This window comes from Canis lupus, chromosome 6 (genome assembly GCF_048164855.1).
Source record: "Canis lupus baileyi chromosome 6, mCanLup2.hap1, whole genome shotgun sequence".
Classification (NCBI taxonomy): domain Eukaryota; kingdom Metazoa; phylum Chordata; class Mammalia; order Carnivora; family Canidae; genus Canis; species Canis lupus.
This window is the reverse complement of record NC_132843.1, coordinates 75,091,575-75,117,665: the sequence shown is the minus strand read 5'-3', so window position 1 is coordinate 75,117,665 and position 26,091 is coordinate 75,091,575. Positions and strand designations below refer to the sequence as shown.

Sequence of the window (26,091 nt, the reverse complement as noted above, 5' to 3'; positions counted from 1 at the left end):
GCCTAGACGCGGCTGCTCCTTCCAGCTCCGGCCGGCGGCTCCGTGTCGCTCGGGTGCGGGTCCCCGCTGCCATGGGCCTCCCGCGCGCGCTGACCCCGCCGCCCCCGCTGCTGCCGCTGCTGCTGCTGCTGCTGCTGCTGCTGCGTCCACCTGCCGCGCGGGGTGAGCGGGGGCGGGGGCGGGGGCGCCCCGCGGGGGAGCCCGGGGCTGGGAGCTGGGTGCTAGGTGCTGGGTGCTGGGCGCGTCTCCGCGACCACGAGGAGTCTGGGGACCCGGGTGGGGGGTGAGGAATGTGGGCAGGTGGATTGCTCCTGTCCTCCGCCCCCTCGGGCCGGGGCGCTGCGAGCGGGGTCCCCCGGGGCCGGGCGGGATCCCCGCGGCTAACCTGCAGTTTGGGGGGGCGGGAGGCTTGCGGGGCGGGATCCCCGCCTGCAGGGCTTCAGGAGCCCGAGGGCCAAACACCTGCAAGCCCCACCGCAGGGCTCAGAAAGGGATCCCCGGTCCCCCAACACACCTTTACGGGCGGGAGGCCAAGAGGCTGACCGCCCTCACCTTTTATTTTTTATTGTTTTTTTTTTTTTTTAAGATTTTATTTATTTACTCATGAGAGACACACAGAGAGAGGCAGAGACACAGGCAGAGGGAGAGGCAGGCTCCCTGTGGGGAGCCTGATGTGGGACTCGATCCAGGACCCCGGGGTCATGCCCAGGGTCATGCAGAGACACAGGCAGATGCTCAACGGCTCATCCACCCAGGCGCCCCCACCCTCACTTTTTAAAAAATATATATATTTATTTATTGGAGTTCAATTTGCCAACATATAACACCCAGTGCTCATCCTGCCAAGTGCCCCCCTCAGTGCCTGTCACCCAGTCAGTCACCCCCACCCCCTGCCCACCTCCCCTTCCATTACCCCTGGTTCATTTCCCAGAGTTAGGAGTCTCTCATGTTCTGTCTCCCTCACTGATATTTTCACTCATTTTCTCTCCTTTCCCCTTTATTTCCTTTCACTAATTTTTATATCCCGCAAATGAATGAGACCATATACTGTTTGTCCTTCTCCAATTGACTTATTTCACTCAGCAGAATACCCTCCATGGTATTGGAATGGTCCATGGATGAAATGGTCCATCCATGTCAAAGCAAATAGTGGGTATTTGTCGTTTCTAATGACCGAGTGATATTCCGTTGTATACATAGACCACAGCTTCTGTATCCAGTCACCTTTCCATGGACACTGAGGCTCCTTCCGCAGTTTGGCTATTGTGGACACTGCTGCTATGAACATCGGGGTGCAGGTGTCCTGGCATTTCACTGCATCTGTATCTTTGGGGACTCCCACCCTCACCTTTTAAACAGGAGTCGGGTTGTGTGCTGCACAGGCCGCTGCAAGTGCGCAGGCCTCCCCTTCCAGGTGTAACGTCCATGGGGGCATCTGTCTTTCCTGTGGGCTCAGCAACAGCACCAATGTGGAGATCAACTCGAAACCACTCAAAAAATAATAATGATGAGAAGGAGGGCTTGATTCTGTCTTTATTTTAGTGCTGAATTGATGACAAGACAGGCAGCCCGGCAAGTTTCTGGTGTGTCCTTCCTGCACTGGGAGGGGATGTAACATGTGCATCAGAAGCCCTGGCTGCTTCCCTAACTCCTCTTGGAAAAGGAAATGTTGCTGTGAACTGACAAGTATTATTTCCTTCAGTTCTGTTTTTTGGTGATTTTTTTTTTTTCCTCTTTAGGTAATTGCACCTTTCCCCCAGTGGTACCTAATGCCCAACCAATTTTGGGAGATCGCGACAGTTTTCCTGAAAACATCACAGTAACATACAAATGTAATGAAGGCTTTGTAAAAGTTCCTGGCAAATCAGACTCCGTGATCTGCCTCGACAGCAAATGGTCACAGGTGGCCGAATTTTGCAACCGTAAGTTCTTAATTTTGTATGTAGAAGAGTGACTGGTAATTGATAGTTTTCAAGCATTATGAAACCCCAGGGTATACCTGGCACTTCACACCACGGCTAATTGACTACATTACTTCCCAGAATAGGTCCTGCTGCTTCATTAACAGGCTTGGGTTTTTTTTTTTCTGTTGTTTTTTTTATCCCCCGATGCTGTACATCCTGAACTAATAGAGAAAATAAACAATAAGTACGACTTAGGGAGTAAATTATCTATGAATATGTTTGGCAATCACCTTGCAACACATTAACATAGGTCTTCTGTGTTCTTAAATTTCATTTTCATTTCACTTACCAAATACAACTCCATGGTGGCATTTTAAAAAGTTCTCTATGTTTTCCTCAAAAATCTATCATTAGATGCATAGTCTTGTGTTAACTTTGACACATATGAGTAAACATAAAGATAAGACTTGGTTTCCAGCTTTGGACAACCTGGGGAATACAAAGTAGAGTAAATACTGAAACTGCCACAAGTATTTTTTGAAACCAGGTGTGAAATCAGCTTTAACTTTTTGGTTAGAGAGAAGGCAGTGGGTTGAAGTACTTAAGCCTTTGCACATGTATCATGTTGTAGAGTTTATAACTCTTCTACATATATTACTCCATTGACTCCTCCAGACAACCCCATGAGTGGAATAAGGACTCTAACCCCCATTTTTCAGTATGGAAATAGTCTGGGGAAATCATCCTCCAGAGATCAGTAACTTCTTGAGATCAGAGGTCTTACACAGGAGAACCAGGGTCCAAACTTGAGCCTTTGGACTATAAATCCAACGTCCCATCCACTATAGCACGCCTCTACAAAGCCACATTTGCCCAGATATTTACCATTTGTAAATACTTGTATGTATACCACTAGCTCATGAGATCCATGGCCTTCTGGGTTGTTGTGAGGATTCAATGAGTTGATATGTAGAAAACATTTAGAAGTATTTGATAAATATTAGCTATTACTATTTACTGTTATTGTTGTTATTCAGGACGTTAGCCCAGGGTCTGGAAATACTAGTTCTTGTCTCACCTCTCCCTCCATAGGGCAGGCAAAGGTTAGTGCCAAGACTGTACCTGGCAATTAAAATGGGTTATATATATTTCCTGAATTGTTGGCATAGTGATATCTAGGTACCAAATTTACTAAGTAGAAAATAGAAGTATATATGTGAATATGCTTGATGCACTCTAAATGTCCTAGTGATATGAATATAGTTAAATACCAAATATGTACAAAGGAGTACAGAAAAAGGTGACATAAGGACCAAACAATTCTGGATAATTAAACCTAGATTCTAAAATAAGGTAATATTCATTATGCTGTTGCTTTTGTTAATGCCTTTAGGTAGCTGTGATGTTCCAACCAGGCTACTTTTTGCAACTCTCAAAAAGTCTTTCAGCCAACAGAATTATTTCCCGGAGGGTTCTGTTGTGGAATATGAATGTCGTCCAGGCTACAGAAGAGACTATTCTCTCTCAGAAAAACTAACTTGCCTTAAGAATTTTAAGTGGTCCAAGCCAGATGAATTTTGTAAAAGTGAGTATAATTTTAGAGTATTCTTAATCATATGGTATTTGGGGAAACAGTATTTCTTCTTTCATTCATGCTAGAAATCTTTGTGTGCATATTATTATTTAGAATGAGTCTTTTTTTTAAGATTTTATTTATTTATTCAGGAAAGACACAGAAGAGAAAGAGAGGCAGAGACACAGGAAGAGGAAGAAGCAGGCTCCATGCAGGGAGCCTGATGTGGGACTCGATCCTGGAACTCTAGGATCACGCCCTGGGCCAAAGGCAGGTGCTAAACCACTGAGCCACCCAGGGATTCCCTAGAATTATTTTGAAAAGAGCCATCAGAGTAATTCTATAATTTTGTTTTAAATTAGGCAAACTAATTTCTTTTTTTTTTTTTTTTTGCAAACTAATTTCTTGTGATATAGGAGTATCAATTCACTCACAGATATCACATTTAATTAGTTTAAGGGTACTTAGAATATAATAAGCATATGTTCTAAATATGGTGCCTTGTTTGAAACCTACAAAACAAAGGCAAGATTTTAAAAGTCTAGGGATATGAAATGTCAGTAGTTCAGATGATGAATTTGCACAGAAGGGCCTGATAATTTAATGAAAAAAAAATCAAGTTGTGCTCTCTTCTAGAAAAATCATGTCCTAATCCTGGAGATTTAAGACATGGTCATGTCACTATACCAAATGACATATTATTTGGTTCATCTATCTCCTTCTCGTGTAATGTGGGGTAAGTTTTGGCATGCTACACACTTATACTCTATATTTAACAAATTTAAAAATAGGATTTAAGACTGAAGTTTTTAGGTTTGTGATCAGTGTTTACAAGCTAGTCTCAATAAAACAATTCCTCTGCTCAAAGATCTTTCATCATGAGCTCATCATGGTTAAATTTAATAAAATGGAACAAGAAAGGACAATTTCTTATATCACCAAATTCTCTCAATTGTTAGATTTCGGTACATATATGATTCACTAAAAAATTTTAAATTTGATTAGTAAAGGAAAAACCTTATAATATGTTGGCACTTGTGGAAATTAAATCCTTCAAGTGTTCAAATGAAACCAATCCTTACTTTACCTAACAGTGAATTTGCATATTTTTTTTTCTGTATACAAACTGCTTGTTATATAATATTATGTGTTAAAAACATTTATTCCTAATATGAAAATGTCATTCTGACCTGAGGTCTTTTCTCAGTTCTCTATGTAGGGAAAAGGAACTCACTCTGGGTATCATCAATATCTGTCTCAGAGACTGCTGGAAACTTTATGTTCATTTTCTCATTAAATATCTGCATCTTGAATTATGATATTTTACTCCGTGTGTCTGTGTCCCTGCTCTTTATAAACTAAAAATATCAGTGTCATGCATCTCCTGTACGAAACAGAGATGTTTGCATGGTTCATATGATTAATATTAAATTTGGGGAGTACTTTGAGCCTTAAAATACAAATATATTCTACTATTCTATGAAGCCTGTGTTGATCTTTTAGAACTCGGAAATATAAAATATTCAAGCATCTATGGCACTTTAAAATGTTTCAAAAACGCTTTCACATTTTCTCATGTGGGCCCACACAAATAAAAAATGTGTTGCATATCTTGCATTTCTTTATCCTTTGGATATCACTTTTTAAATTTAATTTTTTTCTTTTCCTATTAACTCCTGCGTGAACTTTGATCAACCATTGTTTTGTCTCCATCTACTGGTGGAGTAAATATTCTAGGATGATATTTTGGAGAACTTCAGGGAAGCCAAACATGTGGATGGGACCTAACTTTTTTTCTCCCTTCATTGCTTTAGATACAGATTAGTTGGTGCAATTTCTAGTTACTGTGTCCTCGCAGACAACAGTGTTGAGTGGAGTGATCCGTTGCCGGAATGCCAAGGTAAGACTGAAAAAAAAAAAAAAAACCCTAAGCACTCTGGTTATAAGGCTGAATAATCAATGGTAAATTACTTTCTCTCATTAAAAATTATCCACATTGTGTATTTGGAGTAACCTCACCTTCCAAGGTGAAAGCGTCTTAGCTAATTTAAAGATCTTTATCAGTAGTGTTTCTTAATTTATTAGCTGTGAAGATACAGGATTTTAAAAACCCAACAAACAAAACAAAAAAATACACAGCAAACAGGTGTGTATTATGGTTGGTCATTTATTATCCTACCTTTCCTTCTAACAGTCAAGCAAAATAGATGCAGGGGTTTTCTTTCTTCATAATTCCTAATTTTATGAATTAAAATACTATTGATCAGAGAGTCTGTTTCATCTGACCCTACATCCCAAGATAAGTGGCAGGAGAAGGCATTTAACCCAGATCTCTGGACTTCAAACCCATCATTTTTCCAGGACCCAGAGTTGCCTCTTTTAGGATTATGAACTGAGCTAATTATACATGTTTTGAGGTGTGATTTATTTTTCATCATTAGAGAAATAAGGTTACACAATAAAGAAGAAATATTATTTCTGGACTTGAGAATCTTCTCAGAGGGAGATAGGGCATAGAAATAGTATCATAAATGTATGTACCCAGTCAAATTTCTATCCATGAGAGACATAGGTCTCCTGAAAATAGAGAGGAGTAAAATATGTGTAACATACTTCTTTTTTCTTAATAGAAAAAAAAATGCAACAACTTAAAAATGTAGGCATTATGTCTCCCATCTTTGCTAAAATTACTGCTCAGGTCAAGTTTTTGGTGTTTTGAGGAGCAGAAAAGTGGGATAGACTTAGTGTAATTTGTTAAGCACGTCTTGATTGATACACTGTGGTAGGAAATGTATGTATGGGGTCAGTTGATATGAAGACAAATAAAATGAAGTCTTGCCGACAAAGAGCTGGAGTAAGCTGGTCACACCCAAGTACACCCCCACATGGCCCGCCACCTTGCGCTCTACCCTCTTATGTCTGCTACTTCTCCGTTTTCTTATTATTATTACTTTGAAATTTTCACTGTTACCCCTCACTACGCACTTTTCTCACTTCCACCATTTAGTAAGGGATGTTGTAAGTGATACTAAAGTTAAGTTTGGACAGCAAACTTACTCAAATAGGTACCCCCTTTTGGCTCTGTGAGGTCTCTGATGCGTGTAAATGGACAATTTGCCCTCCACGCCCAAGTCATGGACCCTGAGACCTTTTTCCCCACGACACTGAATTTTGGGCTACAGGTGTACACGTTAGCAGTATAGGCCATTCTCAACAATCTGGACCATGTGGTACATGTACTAAAATTGGAACGATGCAGAGAAGATTAGCATGGCCCTTGCTCAAGGATGACCTGCAAATCTGTGTAATACTAAAAAATATATATGGATCAGAAGAAAGGACCCTTTCAGGCTCTGCAGGGGGAGTTCCGAGGATCAGTTCCTAGAGCATGGTTTACAATGAGGTGGAGGAGGAGCTCTCAGTGAGCATACCTTCAGCCCTGCAGATACCCTACGTGGTAGGGAGAAGCACAGTGAGAGGAGGGGCACAGCATGACCTCTAAAGTGTGGGAGCTGGGGCACGAGTCCCACTTGCCTGAGTTCAAGGGTGACACTGATTGCAGTGGCTCCCATCCTCCGTTCTTGGGCTCCATTAATTTTTCATCCACACTCTACCCAAAGGGATCCATCTGAAATACAGATGCAGCTTATCTCTTCCTTCTTCAAGCTTCTTCCTCGTCACTTACAATGCCTAAACTCCTTAGTAAAGCATACAAGGGTAGCCATGGTCTACCCACTTCACGCTTATGTCTTGCCCTCACACTTTATGCTCTACCCACGCAGACTGCCCTACATCTTTCCTCCTGCTACTACCTCTGCCTGGAATGTCCTTCAACCCCTTCTTTGCTTAGCTTTTCTTTTCTTCCTTGTTTCTCCTTTTTTTTCCCCCCCTTATTAAGGGTTTGCTCTGGTACTCCTTCTAGAAGCTCTCCTTGACCTCCCCTCTAGTTAACTGTTCTTATCTCTTTCTACGCCATGGTGCACACTTCTATGATAAGCCTCACTATTTTGTATTAAAATGAAAATCTTTGAATCTTTTTGTCACTTTATTTTAAGACCTAGGACTTAATATCTTATTTGCAATTCTGTTTACAGAACAATGCCTGGTAGGTGTTAGGTACTCAGAAAATCTCTGAACTGTACTGATGGTGATGTGTAGTCATCATGCACCCTAGCCCAGTGTAAATCAGATTAATTTGCTCTTGCTCCTTGCTTTGATCAGTGGCCTAAAAGTAACTTAAACATTTATTGGTATTCTCTGGATACTTAAGGCCACCCGATGTAACAAAATTTGATGTCCACAAGTGATCACATTGCTTTCCTGCCTCTAGACAGTGTGAGCCATTGCATTTTTTATCAGGGCTACTGCCAGGTATGACTAGAGCCACTCTACTTATACCTCTTGCTCAATAAGTTTACTTTAAGTAAAAGACTGTGAGTCAATATTTGCTTTAAAAAATTTTATCCTGAAAGTCAAAATGTAATCCTGATACTTTAGATATTTTGCTCTGTTCAAATGATCTATTCCTGTTTCCTAAGTATGCCATGTGACTTCTAGGCTCCTTTTATTTTGGCATCATTTCCCTCCAGAATGCAGAGCAATGCCCTTTTCTCTGCCCTCTTAGCAGAAGGGTATAGCTCAGTATTTTTTTTTTTAAGATTTTTAATTTATTTATTTAGAGGCAGAGACATAGGCAGAGGGAGAAGCAAGCTCCTTGCGGGGAGCCTGATGCGGGACTCGATCCCAGGACTGGGATCATGTCCTGAGCCAAAGGCGGACACACTCAACCGCTGAGTCACCCAGGCGTCCTGGGTATAGCTCAGTATTAAACTCAAGTTCCATTTCCTCCTTAAAAATCTCTGCCCTGCTTTCACCTCTGAACTCCAGCAGTATTTGCTTTTTCTTACACAGTTTGGTATGTAATGTGTGAGGACTTTATTATAATTTTTGCTTTACATGTATGTTCCAAATCTTCTTTTTTTTTTTTTTAAAGGATTTTATTTATTTGTTTGAGAGAGAGACATTGAGGGAGCACAAGCAGGGAGAGTGGCAGGCAGAGGGAGAGGAAGAAGCAGGCTCCCTGCTGAACAGGAAGCCCAATATGGGGCTCAATTCCAGGACCCCAGGATTATGAACCAAAGGCAGACTTTTTTTTTTTTTTTTCCAAAGGCAGACTTTTAACCAATTGAGCCACTAGGCTCCTCCTAAATCTCATTTCTATACTTTGATCTCAAAATTAGCATTCATGTTTTATACCATTTGTATCCAAAACTCCAAACACACTACTCATTACTTAATAGGTATTTCTAAGCTCTCTGGTTGATAATGCTGAATTTAGAAATGGTAGATTTTTTAATTTTTTAAACAAATTATCTAACATATTGTAGTCCTAACTTATTAAAGTAAGTAATTGGCAGTTTTATTAATATAAACTATGTTGGATTTTTTTAAAGAGATTTTTTGTCCAGATCCACCAGAAATTAGCAATGGATTAATTTATGATCCACAGAAGACTTACGTGTATCAACAGTCTGTAAAATATAAGTGTACGATAGGCTTCACCCTGATTGGAGAGAACTCTATTTATTGTACTGTTAAAGATGATCAAGGAGAATGGAGCGGCCCGCCACCTGAATGCAGAGGTAATGAGTTTGCATAGTTGTATTTTTGTTTTATTTTTACCTTTTGGTCTATACTCGGACTACACAGATTCTATGAACTCCTTGAGAAATGAATGTAAAATGTGGTACATATGCATATTTGCATTTTTCTGGGGGGGGGTACAATATTTCATCAGATTCTCAGAGGGGTCTGTGATTTCCAAGGAAGGAGGAACCACTGATATGGAAAACATGGGGTAATGTAAAATGTATGAATATATAAATACACACATATAGCATATGATACACACACACACATAATATGTCTCACATTTTTAGTAAGTTCACTTAAATTTGCCATTTCTCCAGATCACATTCAGTAAGTTAATATTCATACAAAAGGTGCTTTGTATGAATGGTTAATTTTATTAATAGTTGTGAGGGAAACTTTTTGTATGTATGGTTTATTTTATTCAGTTGTGAGGGACGCTTAGACTAAGGTGAGGGATTGAAATAGTGACCCTAGCAGCTGGTATTTGTTTACGCAATGTTATATGTGAATGCCAGTGTGACTCGAGCAAATGCTGCTTTTATAATTATACTTAGAATTGTGTTAGCATGAATTTGTGAATGTAGTCAGTTTTTTGTTATAAATGGTATACATAGACAGTGAAGTAATATTAAAATCATGCAGAAGGGTATAAAACGGAAAGTAAAGTTACTAGACCTGGAGAGAAGCAAGAAATTATAACCAAATCAGGGGAAGATAAATCCAGATCAAGGAGATCCAGATAATGGAGTTAACAGACGAGGACTTTAAGATAAGTGATTAATATGTTTAAGGTATTAAAGGAAAAAAAGAAATAAAGAATTTCAACAAAGAACTGGAATCTATGAAAATGGAGTAGATATGCTACAACTGAAAAATCTAAAATCTGAAACAAAGAGCACCATAGGTTTAACAGTGATTAGGGCACAGCATTAGGAACCGAAAGGAAGGTTCGTGAATAATGCCCAGAAGCACAAAGAGGGAAGAAAAATGTAAAGTATAGATAACATTTCAGGAGTTATTTGAGACATGTGAAACTCTTCTAACATAGGTTAGCTAAGAGGAGAGATAAACAGAATGAAAAAAAAGAAGTATTCCAAGAGATAATAGAATGCTCCAAATACATGAACCCATTCCAGAGGTTCTCAGGGATAAAAATAAAACCACTTTCTGGCATATCTCATGGCAAAAATTTTGGAAACTCAAAATAGTGATAAAAGCAGCAGGCAACAAAAAGACACATTATCTTCAAAGGAGCAACGCTAAAACTGATCATAGACTTCTCAGCAAAAATTATGGAGCCAAAGACAATAAGAAGAAATCCTTCAAGTTAAAGAAAAGAAAATGACTGCTCACCTAGGATCCTTTACCCAATGAATATGTCCTTTAAAACTGAATGCAAAATGAAGATATTCTCATATGAAAACTAAGGGCACTTGTCACCAGCAGACCAGACCTGCACAGAATGACAAAGTAAAGGCATTCCTTCAAGTAGAATTAAAATAATCCCAAGAAAAACATGAAAATGCAAGAGGAAATGAAGCACACTAGCAAAGTACACGAATATGGACTGTACAAAATGATAAATGCAGTGTCTTCTGGGGTTTGACTTGTATGTCAAGTACGAGTATATAATAGCATCAGAGCAAAAGGCAGAAAGAGGTCAATTGAATTTAAAAGTTAAAAGCCTCTGGCAATACTAAAAGGTTGTAAAATTGTTACTTTGCATAATTGACTTATCCTCTAATACCTACTGTAATCACTAGGGCTGCCAGGAAAATAATAGTGACAGAAAGTATAAATCATAAGCTAACAAAGGAATGATAATAAATACTTCATCCAAAAGGAAACAAGAGAGGAAGAGAAACATAAAATAGATGAGTGGGAGAGGAAGCCAATAGTCAGGTGTTTAATATAAACCCAACTACATCAGTAATTACACTAAGTGTAATTTGAGTAAGATTACTCAAGTGTAAGTGTAGTGTACTCAAACTCAGATTACACTAAGTGTAATTTGAGTCAGACTGGATTACACAGATTAGACCTATTCGTTGTTTACAAGAGACACAATTTAATGATTAAAACACTGAATGGTCAAAAGTAAAGGATGGAAAAATATACTTTGCAAACAGTTACCAAAAAGAAAAAAAGAAGCTGGTGCCAGTTCTATTAATATCAAAGAATACTTTAAGATATGACAGTTCATAATGATAAAGGGGGTCCATCCAACAGGAATCTATCACGATCTGCGATCTATGAACACTCGAGAAAAAGCTTCCATCCACATGTAAAACAAAAACAAAAAACAAAAAAACGGACAGAAAGAAAAATAGACAAATTCCATGATTATAGTTTGAGAATTCTACATACCTCTTTCAATAGCTGTTAGAATAAGCAACCAAAAATCAATAAGACTATAGAAGCAACAGTAAAACTTTTTAAAAATTGACATGCTAAGAGTCATAAGGACATAAGGAAGCCCCATAAGGACAGATGGAAAAAAAATTTTCAAGTGACATGGACCACTGACCATATGCTGGGCTCTAAATCATGATGTGGTTTGGAAGATTGAAATAGTTTGGAGTGCGCCAATGGTGATGGAATTAAACTAGACATCAAAAACCAAAAAAGACAACTGGAAGAGCCATTTCCAGGAAACATAAACTATGGTAGCATGTAAGCCTGCTGGACCAAAAATGAGAACCAGCCTAGTGCAACACAGAATCAATGTTATATATGAGCATCTTAGAGGAAGAGTCCATATAAAATCCTACCCTAATATTACCATCCATCATTGTCTGCGTGCCTAAGGGCTGTGCTTCTGGCCAGGTGTTTTATGTGAGTTATCACTTCTCCACCGTCCTCAGAGGTAGATTCGGGAAGCAGAAATAAGTGACACAGCACCTGGGTACGTGGAGCAGAATATGCGCGGGCAGTGCTGGTGGTGGCACACCTGAATGGTAAAATGGGTTGCTCCAGGGGCAGGCATTGTGTGAGATGACTTACCTCCGTTATTTCTCTCAGTCCTTACCATCATGCTCTCAAATTTGCTTTGTTTTTGTCCTCATTGCACCCATGAGAAATGATAAAGCTCAGAGGGATTAGAGAAATTCTCAACCGTCTCTAGTGTGTGGTGAAATGCAGCCCTACTCAGCTGCCCTAGAAGGGAGTTTGTAAGCAACCCCAATAACCAACAGGCACTGAAGAGCTAACATTGTACTAAATGGTTAGATTTGTGATTTTCAGAATAGGATCCTAATCCGAGTTCACTTGAGAGGTTTGTTCGCTGATCTGTAGTCTTATAGTCCCTTGAGGGACTAAACTCAAATGTGTAAAGTTGGCATCCGGCACAAGGGGAAAAAGAGTTATTTTATTCAGGTCAACTGTATTACTTTTAAAAAAAGAAGCAAAACAGAACAAGTTCCCAAGGTCACTTACATGTCCTGAAAACATTAGAAAAAGGAACCATGCTGTGATTATCTCTGCCTGCCCAGCGGTTATATCTGGTTCTTTGGTCCTGGCATGAGCAAAGGAAAACATTTTGTGAGAGAAAATATCTTAATTTGGGGTGTGTCGCAGAATGAGATCACCACCAACTCTGACTTTGGCTTCTTTTCTTTACACGGAAAACAGCTTAAGAACCTCAGTACTACTACTTTGGTGTAAACCTACTTTAGTTGGCCACAGGTATAATTTATATTAAAGTAAAAACAATGCATCGTTTCAGTTCCCTGGGAAAATCACAATTAGACTTGGTTTCCTAAATGTCATATTTGTATTTGGGTGTTTGTGGGAGAGAAAGAGAGAAGTCCTAGAGCAAGCAAATTGTTCCTAAGTCTTAACTTGACAGCATTATTTAGCTAATTTTTTTAAACATTTTTCTTCCACATAAGGTTCTCAGACTTCTACAGTCACACCAGGATTTCAGAAACCCACCACGGCGAATGTTCCAGGTACCAAAGCTACATCAGCTCCTCAGAAAACCACTACAGCACATGTTCCAGGTACCAGAGTCCCATCAGCTCCTCAGAAACCCACCACCATAAATGTTCCAGCTACAAAGTCCCCATCAACTCCTCAGAAAACCACTACAGCACACGTTCCAGCTACAGAAGTCCCATCAGCTCCTCAGAAACCCAACACAATAAGTTCTTCAGCTACAGAAGTCCTGTCAACTCCTCAGAAACCCAACACAGTAAATATTTCAGCTACAAAGGCCCCATCAACTCAGAAACCCAACACAATAAGTTCTTCAGCTACAGAAGCCCTACCAACTCCTCAGAAACCCAATACAGTAAATATTTCAGCTACAAAGGCCCCATCAGCTCAGAAACCCAACACAATAAGTTCTTCAGCTACAGAAGTCCTATCAACTCCTCAGAAACCCAACACAGTAAATGTTTCATCTACAAAGGCCCCATCAACTCAGAAACCCAACACAGTAAGTTCTTCAGCTACAGAAGCCCTACCAACTCCTCAGAAACCCAACACAGTAAATGTTTCAGCTACAAAGGTCCCATCAACTCCTCAGAAACGCACCACAGGAAATGATTCAGCCACAACCAAAAAATCCTCCACATCAAATGCTCTATTTACAAAGACCCCATCAGCAGCCCAGAATCCCATCATGGCAAATGCATCTGCTACACAGGCCATCCCAGCAACCCATAAATCCACCACAACGAAAGCTTCATTTACACAGCGCCTTCCAGCAACACAAAAGTCCACTGCTGTACATGCCCCAACGACTAAGGGTCTCCACACAACAAAAAGATTGACCTTTGCTCATATTACAGCAAAACAGAGTTCAGCTGTTCCCAGAGCAACCAGCACACCTAAAGGAAGAGGGACCCCCGGTTCAGGTTAGTTGACACTACTCAGGTTTTCCTGAGTGGGGATCTAATGTGCTATGGTGGAACGAGTTTTTCCTATGAACACTCTTGACTTTCTTCAGAGGCAGATTGGGAGTATGTGAGGGTGAAACATTCTGTAATAATATATAAAAAGAGTGGGGCTCCATGAAAACAATGCTACATTAAGTTTGGCAAAGAAACTCTGTTCTTTATCTGAGCTTTAGGGAGTCCTTGAGTTCCTCAAGATCCTTCAGAGAACCAAATATGTACCATCCTTATGGTCATTTTCGGGGTCCGGTTTATTGATAGAGACCCATTGCTTCAGCATGCTCCAGGATCTCTCTAGGTTCCGTAGAGTCGCTGATTTGGTAGAGCGTGTCAACTGTGTCTTCTAAATAACAGAAAATGCAGAATTCTTTGAAATAGTTTATATTTACACAGGGTCTTTAAATGACAATTTTTAGAAAAGTGGAGTAAAATACGCTGTAGACTTCAGAAATACGCTTTGAGTGAATGAATGAAACCCTTCTTACTGATGACTGCTGCTTCAGGCTACCGGGATGTTCTTGCCTTGTCTATTAACTTGCCTAATATAGAGCCAAAATTTTTATAGACATTCTTATTCCCTGTTATAGAGACCCCCCACCCTTGTTTTTTTTTTTTTTTTTCAATTCTTTGGGAAATCTCAATAGGACTTTGAGCCAGAAGAGACTTCTTTAAAATTGGTTTAACTTTTTAGTTGAAGTCAACACACACACACACAAAATCTGCATAAAGCACCCATGTATGGCTCAGTAACTTTTCTCAAGCAAATATTTGTGTAACCACTACAAACATCAAGAAATAAAATATTGGCAGCCCTTCCGACTTGCCCCCTTACTTTACAGGTGCTCTGTCGATGATCCTGAACTCCGTCCTCTGACTTCCCTAACCAGTAGGACCCTGGCTTCTGCCCCCTACGCCACATGGCCGAGGGCCTTCCCTCATGGCATATGGTTCTCCCTCTTTTGGCTTCGGCCAGCTTCTGCTTGTCTTCTTAGTTTCCCCACCAGTGCCTTCAAATCATTGTGATTATTGCTTTTCCGTATTTTGTCCAAATTTCAGAACTGCTATGATGAACCCTGTTTTACCATCATCACCCAGATAATTTTTAAGAGCTTGAAACATCACCTGTATCCTTGTTGAACTTTCCTTTATTTCTTGATTCCTTAGGTAAAAAAGCCAAGTACATGCATGTACACGAAACTTTAAGCCATTCCTGCCTGCTTTTGCTCATTCTTCGATGGCATCAAATCACTGTGGGTTTTTTATAGCTCTTTTTAAAGTTGTTTTTTTTTTTTTTTAAGATTTTAGTTATTTATTCATGAGAGACACAGAGACAGAGAGAGGCAGAGACACAGGCAGAGGGAGAAGCAGGCTCCATGCAGGGAGCCCGACGTGGGACTCAATCCCAGGTCTCCAGGATCACACCCTGGGCTGAAGGCAGTGCTAAACCACTGAGCCACCCAGGTTGCCCTCTCTTTAAAGTTTTTAAAAATAGTTTTACACATTATGACCATATCTTCATAGGGATTTCATTCATTTCACAGTTGTTCTCTTGAAGCCTTTTTTTGCCATTCTTTTCTTAAGAATTCGAACATTACAGATACTATGTCTTGTGCCACTTCCGTTTCTCTCCCTCTAAGGCACTGACTCTCCTGAGCTTGGTACGTAAGCATCCTAGCTATGTTTTAATTCTTATGCTGTATGCGTGTATCCATTAGTAGTACATGATATTGTTTTGTATTTTTTTATGATTTACATGAACAGCATGTTGTATGTTTCATTATCTGACTTAACTTTTGGCCCTCAACATCGGTTTTATAGCTTGTGTTGACGCTTTTAGATCTAGTTCATTACTTTTAACACTCGTAGGAGGTTACCAACTTCTCCAATTTTTATGACCTCCCTGGGCCTAAAGGTTTTACGATGAGTACACCTGATTTTTCATGGAGCAAGGCAAAGAGAAATAAGTTCCACTTTATATAAATTTGTTACAGTACTTTGTTGAACTATTTCTTTCTGCAAAAAAAAATACATGTATAAGACAATTAAACAAATTTAAATGAAACCTGAAAAAAAAATGAACGAAACCTGAGTCAATAATTATGATGAAAATACAACCAATATTTGGAGTCAGATTTCTCTCTTTTGTGCAGTTAGCTTATTCTTTAAAAATCATATACTATTTTATGCTCAAATTGAAAAAGAAAGTCGCTTCTACTTGCTGGGTATGTGCCATAGCGGTGTGTACCATGCATTTCCCATTTCTAGACATGAGTCCTTGTGCCAACTTTGCAAAATAAGCCTTTCTGGCTTCATTTTATAGATGATGAATTACAGGCTCAGAGATTAATTTGTATGATTCATATAGTGCTCAGCTTATAGGGACAAAGTTAGGAGTTAAACATCTATTTGCTGGCTCCAAATTCTTTGGTTTTTCTGCTGCATAATATCTCCTTGTTCTCAGTGGTACTTTGAGTAAATCTGTTCACTACTTAAGAGAGCAGCGTATTATTATCAATATATTTATTTGAAAGTTATTTTGCAGTGGCACTTCCATAGTCCTCGAAAGGTGTAAAAATTAACGTGCTATGGTAATTTGAGCTTTTGATAGAGTCTGCTGAGAGAGACCTCAGTTTCTGATAGCTTCTTGGTCATGGGATTGGATTGTAGTTATTTACTCTGTAAGCTTTCAAACTTGTTTCTTGCCATCAAGTCATATAACTGAATTATATGGTGTTTCAGTATTCACTAACTATCATGTTTCATATTTATAGTGTTGATTCCGTTGAATAGATATAGATACTGGTATATATGTTGTTGGATTAAGTTAACATATAATTTTTCATAAATTTATTTACAATTATTTCTTTCAGCTATGAAAATCTGAGTTACTTTTGAACAAGTACATTCTGTGGATATATATGTTAAATTGCTAGCAAATTGTTGACTTTAAATTTATTGTTTTTTTTTTGTAATTCTTTTTTTTTCTTTTATTTTCTTCTTCAGGTGCTAGCACCATTACAACTGGTAAGTTTGGTTCTTCGGCAGTTAAAAGGAATTGTCATTACTGTGGGCTGTACAGTCCATATCCCTGGAAGAGAATGTTGTCTTTTAAGTGTCTTAAGAATACTATTAAAATGCGATGTTTAAAGGTGTCAAAGAGAAGAAAGGTAAATGCATTTTATCGACATATTTGCTGGACACCATTAGGTACTCGGTATATTCCTAAGTATTTCCAACCATGTTCTTGTTCCAAGGTAATTTTAGGGTGACTTAAAGTCATTTAGCCAGCCAGTCAAGTATTATTGAATGCCTATGGTGTCAATGCATAATCATTCTAGGGGCCAAAGAACAAGAAGAAGTAGGCAGTTATCAATACAGTTTTTAAGCCTCAAATATTTTATAAGTAATCGCAAACTACTCCTTCACTTCTCTTCCAAATAAACCGGAATGCTACCTTTAATTGCATCCTCTTCTTCTTCCTTTCCCTGTCTGTGATTTAAAGCAAAGATAGCTTTACAATTATTCTGTTGTTATAGATAGGAGGACATATTTGTGTTGCGATTTCTTCTAGCCCTTATTCCAGCCCTTTTTTGAGTGTTCATAAATATATTATTTGATGGTACACATTTTAACAAGAAGATGAATAACCCCCGAAGAAGACGGTGAAAGAAGCGTTTGTTAAGAAGCAATACAGCTAAGTTGGCATGTTAATAAATAATGTCCAATAGAAAATATACTCCTAAAAAAGTGAATATTTTAAATTATGTTCTTATAAGCTAAAGTTGCCTATTGCTGTATGCATGAATGACACAAGGGGCTGAAGCTGAGAGTAGTATTTTCGTATTATTATTTATAGTTCTTTTATATTTTGAATGAACTTTTCCTTAGCTAAAATACTTATCTTGGAAGGTTTGAACAGTTGGAATTCACTTTGTTTGTTTGATATTTTAAATAGAAATAAATGTATTCTAAATGAAAACTTCATGATTTCATCATTTAATATTAACAACGATAAGTTTAGTGGATGGGCTTTTTCTCGCCTGCGCAGTGGCATCCAATGAAGGTTTCAGGTGTTTATTTTCTCTGAAATTCTTGAAGTATGTATTATGTGATTTCCCAGAAACTTTCCCTTAGAGTTAGTTGTAATTCCAGTTTGTGCTCAAAAATAAAGAGGAGCTCTTTCCCTTTTCTTACATCAGACATGTGGCAATATTTTTCTTTGGGATCCCATACTTGTAAAATATGAACCTAAAAATTATCTTTATTTCTTCAATGTACTCTGTGAATTGGGTAACTTTTCTCATTTTATTTTTATCAATTTTTTTTTTTTTTTTTTAGAAATTTGAGTGTAGTTGCCACCCACACAGTGTTACATTAGTTTCAGGTGTACAACATAGTGTTCAACAAGTGTATATACACTATGCTGTGCTCACTACCCTTGTACTGCCGTCTGCTACCATACAATGCTATTACGATGTCGTTAACAAAATTCCTTATGCTGCGCCTTTTATTCCTGCCACCTTTTTTTTTTTTCATTTGGAAGATAAGCAAACTCAACTTGCAAGGAAATTGCTTTTCTTGATTACCTTGCAATGTTAGTGACTAATGTGGATGACACTAGAACTTTGGAAGTATTTGAATTTTTCCTATTTAATTCTGCTAAGAAAGAGACTAATCTCAGAACTTTCTTGTTTGCCACGTAAGTGAAGACTTTATTGTGAGGTTTAAAGCTATCCATTCAGCGGACTCTGTACCAGTGTTTCTCAAAAATAGTTTTTTCTTTATTGCCTTCTCCCCCTCACAGAACTTCTTAGACATTTTTTTTCCTAATAACCCCCACCATGAAATTTTACTACCATTGATATACTGTAAATCTATTTATAGTCTGTATGTATATCTATACTTTATACCTTAAAAAAGTAAGATTTTTTTTCACCCCTTTGGGATACTCCTACCCCCATTGAGAGTACATGCTTCACATAGTTGTATTTTGTTTTTGCTTTTATTTCTGTTTTTTGATTTTTTTTATGCTGACATTGTATAGAAGACAGGCTTATGTTTTGGAGTTGGGCCTTGAATCCTGTTGGTTGTTGGTTTTTGTTTTTGTTTTTAATTTAGTAATTATTCAACCCAGATGATTGAACTTAATCTTTCTGACTCTCCATGTTCTCATTTATGATCCCTCTTTAAAGTCTTTGAAGCTTAATTCAAAGTTAAGAAATAAGATAACATAATCATATAATTTTTCATTGATCTGCTTAGGCTGCCCAGAGAGGCATTTGAATTTCCCGCACTTAAAAAATATAGAGGCACAGAAAATCCAGTGATAAAAACAAAACCCTTTAAGGGTCCTATGGGTGTTGCTAAGGAAGTAGTCTTGAATTGTCATTTATAAATCTGAAAACTTAAGGTTTACTCAAGCACATTTTTTTTCCCTTCTATAAAAGACTCTTTCTGGTGTGACCTCCACTGTCTACAGACCTCAGTTCCTTTATTCTATTAGGTTAAATAGGATTATAAGGAAGAACAACCTATTAACAGCTTCTTTAGTTTTGCATATGAACTGCATTTCCACTTTATTATATATATATATAAGTGAGATCTTTTGAAGTGACTGGACAAACCCACATTTCTTCAGAAATAGAATCCTTAAATTAATATCAGATCTTTTAGTGGAATTCTGACTTGGTTTCTTCAGGAATGGGGATGGATACTGTACATGTTAATTTAGTACCCATTTAACATAAATGGTATTCAAATAACCTTCAGGTGTTTTTATTGAGCATACTATGAACAATTAAAATTGTGTCCAGAACCTGGGATTAGAAATCACTTTTTCTTTGGTGATAAACTATTCAACATAGCCTTTTTTGATCTCAGTTTTCTCATCTGCAAAAAGATTATTCAATGCTATTTAATAATAAATATTTTCTAAACACTTCCTACTGTTTGCCAAGTACTGTTCTAGTTACTGGAGTAATGAGATACAAGGTGACAAACGGCTTTCTTTATAGTGTTTTAAACATTGTAAATATCACCCTATTGAGGAACATTGTTAAAATACTCCTTTTAGTTGGAGAAAACTGTTTTCTAAAATTATATAATTTTCCTACCTAAAAGCTCTTCAATTAATGATTCAGAATGTTGGTATAATCATAATTCCATTGCCTCACGTATTCTAAGTCATAAGTCTTAAAATGAGACTGAATCACTTGGGTTGGTTTTCCATAGATACCAAGTAAATTTTGAGATCATAGCTATTGCCTTTATACACTAAGATATCTTTGTTTATAATTTGAGAAGTAATACTCTTATTAATTTACTGAGGAATCATTTATGTAGAATCTTGTTTCTCATATTTCTGTATTTGACCTAGTTTCCGGTGAAAACATCAGTCTCTGCACATATTCTTCTAGAATTACATATATCTGCTGGTCAGTGTTCTAAGAATAAGATTTTAGTTCTGTCATCCAGATACTTTGGGTCACTTTAAACTTTTCGATCTTCATTTATGATTCAAATTGAAAATGGGATGGTCTTACAATCATTGAAGATGATGGCGTTCATGGGAGTGGTGAAGGGAAAAAAAAACCCAAATTTTTGAGGAGCCATGATTTATTTTATGAATTCAGTCTTTCCAAGCTAACAATCTGGAGCTAGGGGATCAGTGAAAGAAATTGATTGGGTAAAATACTGTAAAAACTTAACCTGCTGTAGAAATAGCTGTTTTCTTCCATCATGTATCCCTATGACAATGCAATTGTGTGGTATGTGTGTTTTTGCTGATTTTGGAACCAATTTGGGATTTGGTCACATCAGCTTCCGTTGTTTTCCTGGTGTCATGTGTAATTTCCTTTGCAATACAGATCAAAAGAATAGAGCTCAAGGACTTTGTGGGGTGGAGTAGGGAGGAAAAGGGAGACAAAGAATGGTATGGGGAAAGGGTGTGTTTGGAGAAGAAAGATGGTGTGTCAAAAATCAAGCTGTAAAAATTATTGTTGACCAACTTATTTGACCAATTATTTTTCTGTCATTCAACTCAAAATAGTGCATTTGATCTTAAAAGGAAATGTTAGCTTTCCTAAATGAAATTTTATCTACAACAGACTAAACACTGAACAGCATATTCTGTAAGCAAAACATATGCTAGCCTCCATGCACAGGTGATACTACCTTTCCTGTGATGGCAAAATGCCTACAGCTCTTATCTTTCCTAGGAACAGAGTAAATGGCTTCCCCATTAACCACATATGTAGCCTTCGCCTCTCTGAGACTCAGTTTACTCATCTACACAATGACAGTGAACTCCAAGAAACCTTCTAGTCCTAAAATTACATTACACAGTCATCATATTGGAATGATCAATGATCAAAAAGCATTTAAAATTGAGCATGGTGGGGCTGAAATACTTCAGAAGCCTCTCCCCAACCAGTTAGAAACATTTTATTTGAACATGATGATGTTTTAAATATTTTATTTCATTTTTCTTTTACCGAAAGCAAGATAAATAGCATGTAATTTTTACTGTCAAACTTGTGACCTAAGAAAGCCACACACAGAATATAATTCCTGTCTCCTGTTTTTCTTTAACTTGGCTTGTTACCAGTGTGTTTGTCATTGTGAAACTGCATTGTATATTTATTTGCTCATGTTTCTATTAACTGTGTTACCAAATCTTTTCCCCCCTCAAGGACTTGTTGCTGGTACTGTAATTGTTATCCTAATTATAATCAAAATTTTCTGGCACTATGGAAAATCAGGGTGAGCAGAAATTCTGATAATTAAAAAAAAATGTATTCTCAGCTTCTTTCCAGTAAAACTTAACACTTTATCCGACCATAATTTTCTTAGCTTAATTGTATTTTTTGACATCCTATCTCTTGATTCCTTTTCTCTGTAATTCCCTAGGTGAACAGACTTTGTCTTTTTCATTTTTTACTTCTTCAGTAGATTCAAGGACTTTAACGTTTCAAAGGAAAACGATTTGAAAGCCATCAATTAATCAACTCACCTTGTTTTCCCCACTCAGTACAATTTCTGGTAGTATCTGTGTGTTACACAGAAGCCAAAAACCTGGGGAAAAAATCAGCCTCTAACAGACTTGTCAGATTGCCTGTGATTCGGCCTTTTTCTGGGTTGTATTCATTAAAACACGCCAGAACAGCTAAACAGTGGTTAAGAGGGCAGGCCCAGGAGCTTGACCATTTGCATTGAATCCTCCTGGGATTCACAGGAATCACCTGTGCGGGGTGAAAACGGGCAATGTCACTGCTCTGATGCCTCCTTCCTTATTTGTAAAGTGGGGCAAATAGAACACCTACCTCAGGGGATTGTAGTAAGGATCAAATGAGCTGCCACCTGTGAAGAAGGTAGACTGTTGCTTAGTACCTGGAAAGCCATCAGATGGTAAAACAGCAACACATAGAAAAAAAAATCAGTATTATTTGAAATATCTGACCTGCATTCAACGTGCGTGTGTTAGGATAATGTCATAATTGGCTCTGACATATCCTGTAGACAGAGGATTTATTTAAATGGATCCTCCTCTGTTTCATGTATTTTACTATTCAGAAAACTTAGTGTAGAGTTCATATAAACTTGAATTATTTCTGAACTGCCCTAATGCCTGTCTATTTTTTCTCATTAATTAAAAATGACTCTACTGCTGTTACTAAATGGCCTGTTTTAATTTAAGAAGTGATGTGAGCTATCTAATTTTTACCCTCTGTACTCTTACCTTTCTTCTTAACAATATTATTTAAGCCTGTTGTGAGCTAAAGTATGTAAATATTCTTTAAGTCACTAAATGGTTCGGGCTTATAGTAAAACTATCTGGCCATTGCGTCCTGGGCTTTGTGAGCTTTTAAATAGATACGTGTTTACTGTCAATAAAATGTTTTAGATGCTATATATGGTAAAGTACATTAATTTATACAGTATTAACTTATCTAAGTTAATATGTTAATTTCGGATTTTTCAGAAACACTTTAAGAATGTGGCTTAGAGTCCACCAAAAACGAACAGAATTCAGAGTCATATAAAGTGAGTTAAGTTGGCACAGATGCTTGAGCAAAGCTACCGTGGGAAAAAAAATAAAGCACTCATCTTATGTACTTCCTTGCCCTTGTTCTGGCTCTCCTTTTGAATTAGAGCTTTATGGGTTTACCTTCCAGAGCTAGTGCTTTGTGGCTTGGTAGGTGAGGCGGGTTGGTTGGAATGTGGAGCTCATGGGGCCCTCTCCAGGTGGTTTCAGTTTCTTTACACACTTTTCGGTAAAATAATTGGCCATGATGGTTCCATTGGGATGGAAAGTGTTGAAATGTAGAAGAATGGAATATTTGTTTTGAATTTTATTGGGGTTTCGCAGTAAACTGAATTCCTCTATTTCGGAGTCAGAGGAAATTTGTGCTAACCCCTAAGAAAGTATTTGCCTTTTTCATGTGCACTTAAAAAACACTCCACTTGCCTTGTTTTGGAAATAAAAGCTGTTGAAGTTAAGAGCTAACTTCGTACATTCCTGGTTATGCTCCTGATTTCATACCAATATAACTAAAAGTTGGATCTGAATAGGGACAGGGAAGAGAGTTGATGTAAAGGTGATCATGTACCTTCATCGGGTGATCCTTTGTTTGCCTATCAAAGGATTTACTTTTTTTTAGAAATGTTGGGTTTGCATATGTTTTAGTTCATAAAAGGGATGTGATTGTAAGGAAATGCTGATACTGCTTTTTGATCGAAGTTAAAATTATGTAATTCAATTAGTGTTTTCCTTCTCTACTATTCAGCTCTTATTACCCTCATGAAAACAGCAAAGCATTCAGTGCTGTGTTTCAAAATTTAACTGTGACTGGTGATGCCTCAGAAGTAAGACCTTCTGCTAAATTATAAAAAGTATGTGGTTTTATAAAGTCACACTTCTGTGTCTTGCAAAATCTCCATCACCACAGCTGGTACAGGATTTATCCATGACTGTTCAAGAATAATAGGGGCCCAGACCTCTGTTATCTTGTCATACTGGTTTTTCTTTGTTGAGTGAATGACTAACAGATTGGATCATTCATTAGCATGACATGTCATCCATTCTTCATTCATCATCTCATCTTGCGTTTTGCACTCAGTTTATTGAAATGATTAGATGTTAGTAATGCCACAAATATTTGGGGAAGAAATTAGGGCTTGCAAATCGGAATGCCTTCATTATGACTTTGCATCATGAGATGATTTGCTTTTATTGTATTTGTTTCTCCTTTTTGCTTGGTGGCTTTGAGAGTTTCCAGTATATAGGAAATATTGAGATTTGTTTTATGGTATCTTTTATAAGTCATGTTTATAGATTTTACATCCCTTTCATGTTATACAAAATTATGACGCAAAAATAACTTAATAGGAACATATCTAGGAAACATTCTAGGTGTCTTCCTCAAGGTGTCTTTTACTTTTTTTTTTTTTTTTAATTTTTTTATTTATTTATGATAGTTACAGAGAGAGAGAGAGAGGCAGAGACACAGGCAGAGGGAGAAGCAGGCTCCATGCACCAGGAGCCTGATGTGGGATTCGATCCCGGGTCTCCAGGATCGCGCCCTGGGCCAAAGGCAGGCGCCAAACCGCTGCGCCACCCAGGGATCCCCCTCAAGGTGTCTTTTGATGATACTTTTCTCTATTGCCCATGTCGGGGGTCTTCATTGACTTTTAATCGGAAGTATCTGAATTGATTCTAACTTGGCCACTTAATTTCAAGAAACTGAAAAACTCAAGTGTCCTGTTTTAATCGCTGTTACTCTAGCTACTAAACCCTAGAATGTACACTGGCCGAGATTGGATAACTTACTAATTTTGCATTTGTTTTGCATGCCATGTTAACCGATTAATTTCCATACATCCATACATCCATTCCATAATTTCCATACATCCATTCCATTTATCATACATGGTAACCAAAAGATTAATGTGTATCATCAGTCAATAAATTTATTTTGATTTTACTTTTCTTTTTTAATTTTCAGGACATGCATGTGTAACATTGACAGTCTTGTTTGTGACGCTAGTTACCATGGGCTAGCTGATTTATCCGAAGAAGAGTTAAGAAGAAAGTGCACACAAGTATGCAGAATATTTCTAGTTTCTTAGACCTTTCTGAAGGAGTGGACGAAATAAATGGAATAGTGCTCTTCATTCTGCATACTATCCTTGTCTTTAAGGGGCATAGGAAAATCAACAAAGCAAGGAGAAGTGAATCTGTCCTTGGACACTCCCAAACCAATAGAACAACTTGCAAGATTTAGAGTGATTACTTTCCTAAAAGTGTAGGAAAGTGTAGAGGTTTGTTCATACTTAGAATGTAAGCATGAAGAAAAGAAAATATCATTTTTCCCCACTAGATATGTACATTATTTTGTTCACAAAGAAAATTAAAAACAGTAACTGGATATTGGAAAGAAACAAACAAACAAACAAAAAATCTAAAATCAGTCTCTTCTGAGCAAACTTGCCAAAAAGAGATGAATCCTATTATAAAATAACACTTGACTGGAGGGCACTTTCATCTTTTCTTATTCCATTAAAATGAGTCTGAATGGGGTGGCAAAATATCCTAAAGGAAAAACATGCTTATGACCCAAGAGTTGATTTTCTTGGGTTAGTTGGGGACAAAGGAAGAACATAGAATGAAGAAATAATTCCTTCTTTGTCACACAAGTACAGGTACCACAACAAGACTTAGCCTCTCACTTGTAAGTAAGATGGATTGGCTATAATTTTGTTTTAGGACAATTTTTTTTTTCACTTGGAGAAAGACCCCTATGAAAGCATGAAAGGTATCTTTATTGACTTAATGTCTTTAAAAATATCCAGAGATGTTATGATATTAACATGAGAAAAGGGTGTATCTTTCTGAAGTGAGATGTTCATAGCCAAATTGTAAATCTTTTGTAATATTGAGATTAATTTATTTATATTTATTTATGTTGGTGAATGAATTGGTTTTACATGTATAGGAAGAAAAGTTCAAGAATATATGTAAAGAAAAATCTATTTTCCCTAAATAGAAATAAATAATTGATCGCAA

General features: G+C 37.7%; 1 protein-coding gene and 1 non-coding gene across 12 annotated transcripts; both read left to right on the top strand.

Annotated features, from left to right (window-relative positions):
• Positions 1-26,091, top strand: CD55 (CD55 molecule (Cromer blood group)). 11 transcript variants are annotated; one of them, XM_072831242.1, is made up of 12 exons: positions 1-162; positions 1,740-1,922; positions 3,298-3,489; positions 4,114-4,213; positions 5,292-5,377; positions 8,931-9,119; positions 13,020-13,079; positions 13,923-13,988; positions 17,031-17,051; positions 21,719-21,788; positions 23,813-23,918; positions 25,031-25,199. In XM_072831242.1, exons 1-11 carry the CDS (start codon positions 72-74, stop codon positions 23,913-23,915), a joined length of 1,161 nt encoding a protein of 386 aa, XP_072687343.1. In that variant the 5' UTR covers positions 1-71; the 3' UTR covers positions 23,916-23,918; positions 25,031-25,199. The 11 variants fall into 11 exon arrangements, 8 of the variants coding, with proteins under 8 accessions (XP_072687343.1, XP_072687341.1, XP_072687339.1 ...); XM_072831240.1 differs by having other exon boundaries at positions 13,020-13,130; XR_012033282.1 differs by lacking the exon at positions 21,719-21,788.
• LOC140636091 (U6 spliceosomal RNA) lies at positions 6,698-6,799 on the top strand. Its single transcript, XR_012033418.1, has one exon. It is a non-coding gene; the product is annotated as a U6 spliceosomal RNA (small nuclear RNA).

Excerpts from the sequence above, each read along its gene's own strand:
- CD55 (XM_072831236.1), top strand. The coding sequence starts at position 72 with ATGGGCCTCCCGCGCGCGCTGACCCCGCCGCCCCCGCTGCTGCCGCTG. Across the intron at positions 1,923-3,297 it reads GGTGGCCGAATTTTGCAACC|GTAGCTGTGATGTTCCAACC; the intron begins GTAAGTTCTTAA and ends TAATGCCTTTAG. Across the intron at positions 13,989-17,030 it reads AAGAGGGACCCCCGGTTCAG|GTGCTAGCACCATTACAACT; the intron begins GTTAGTTGACAC and ends TTTCTTCTTCAG.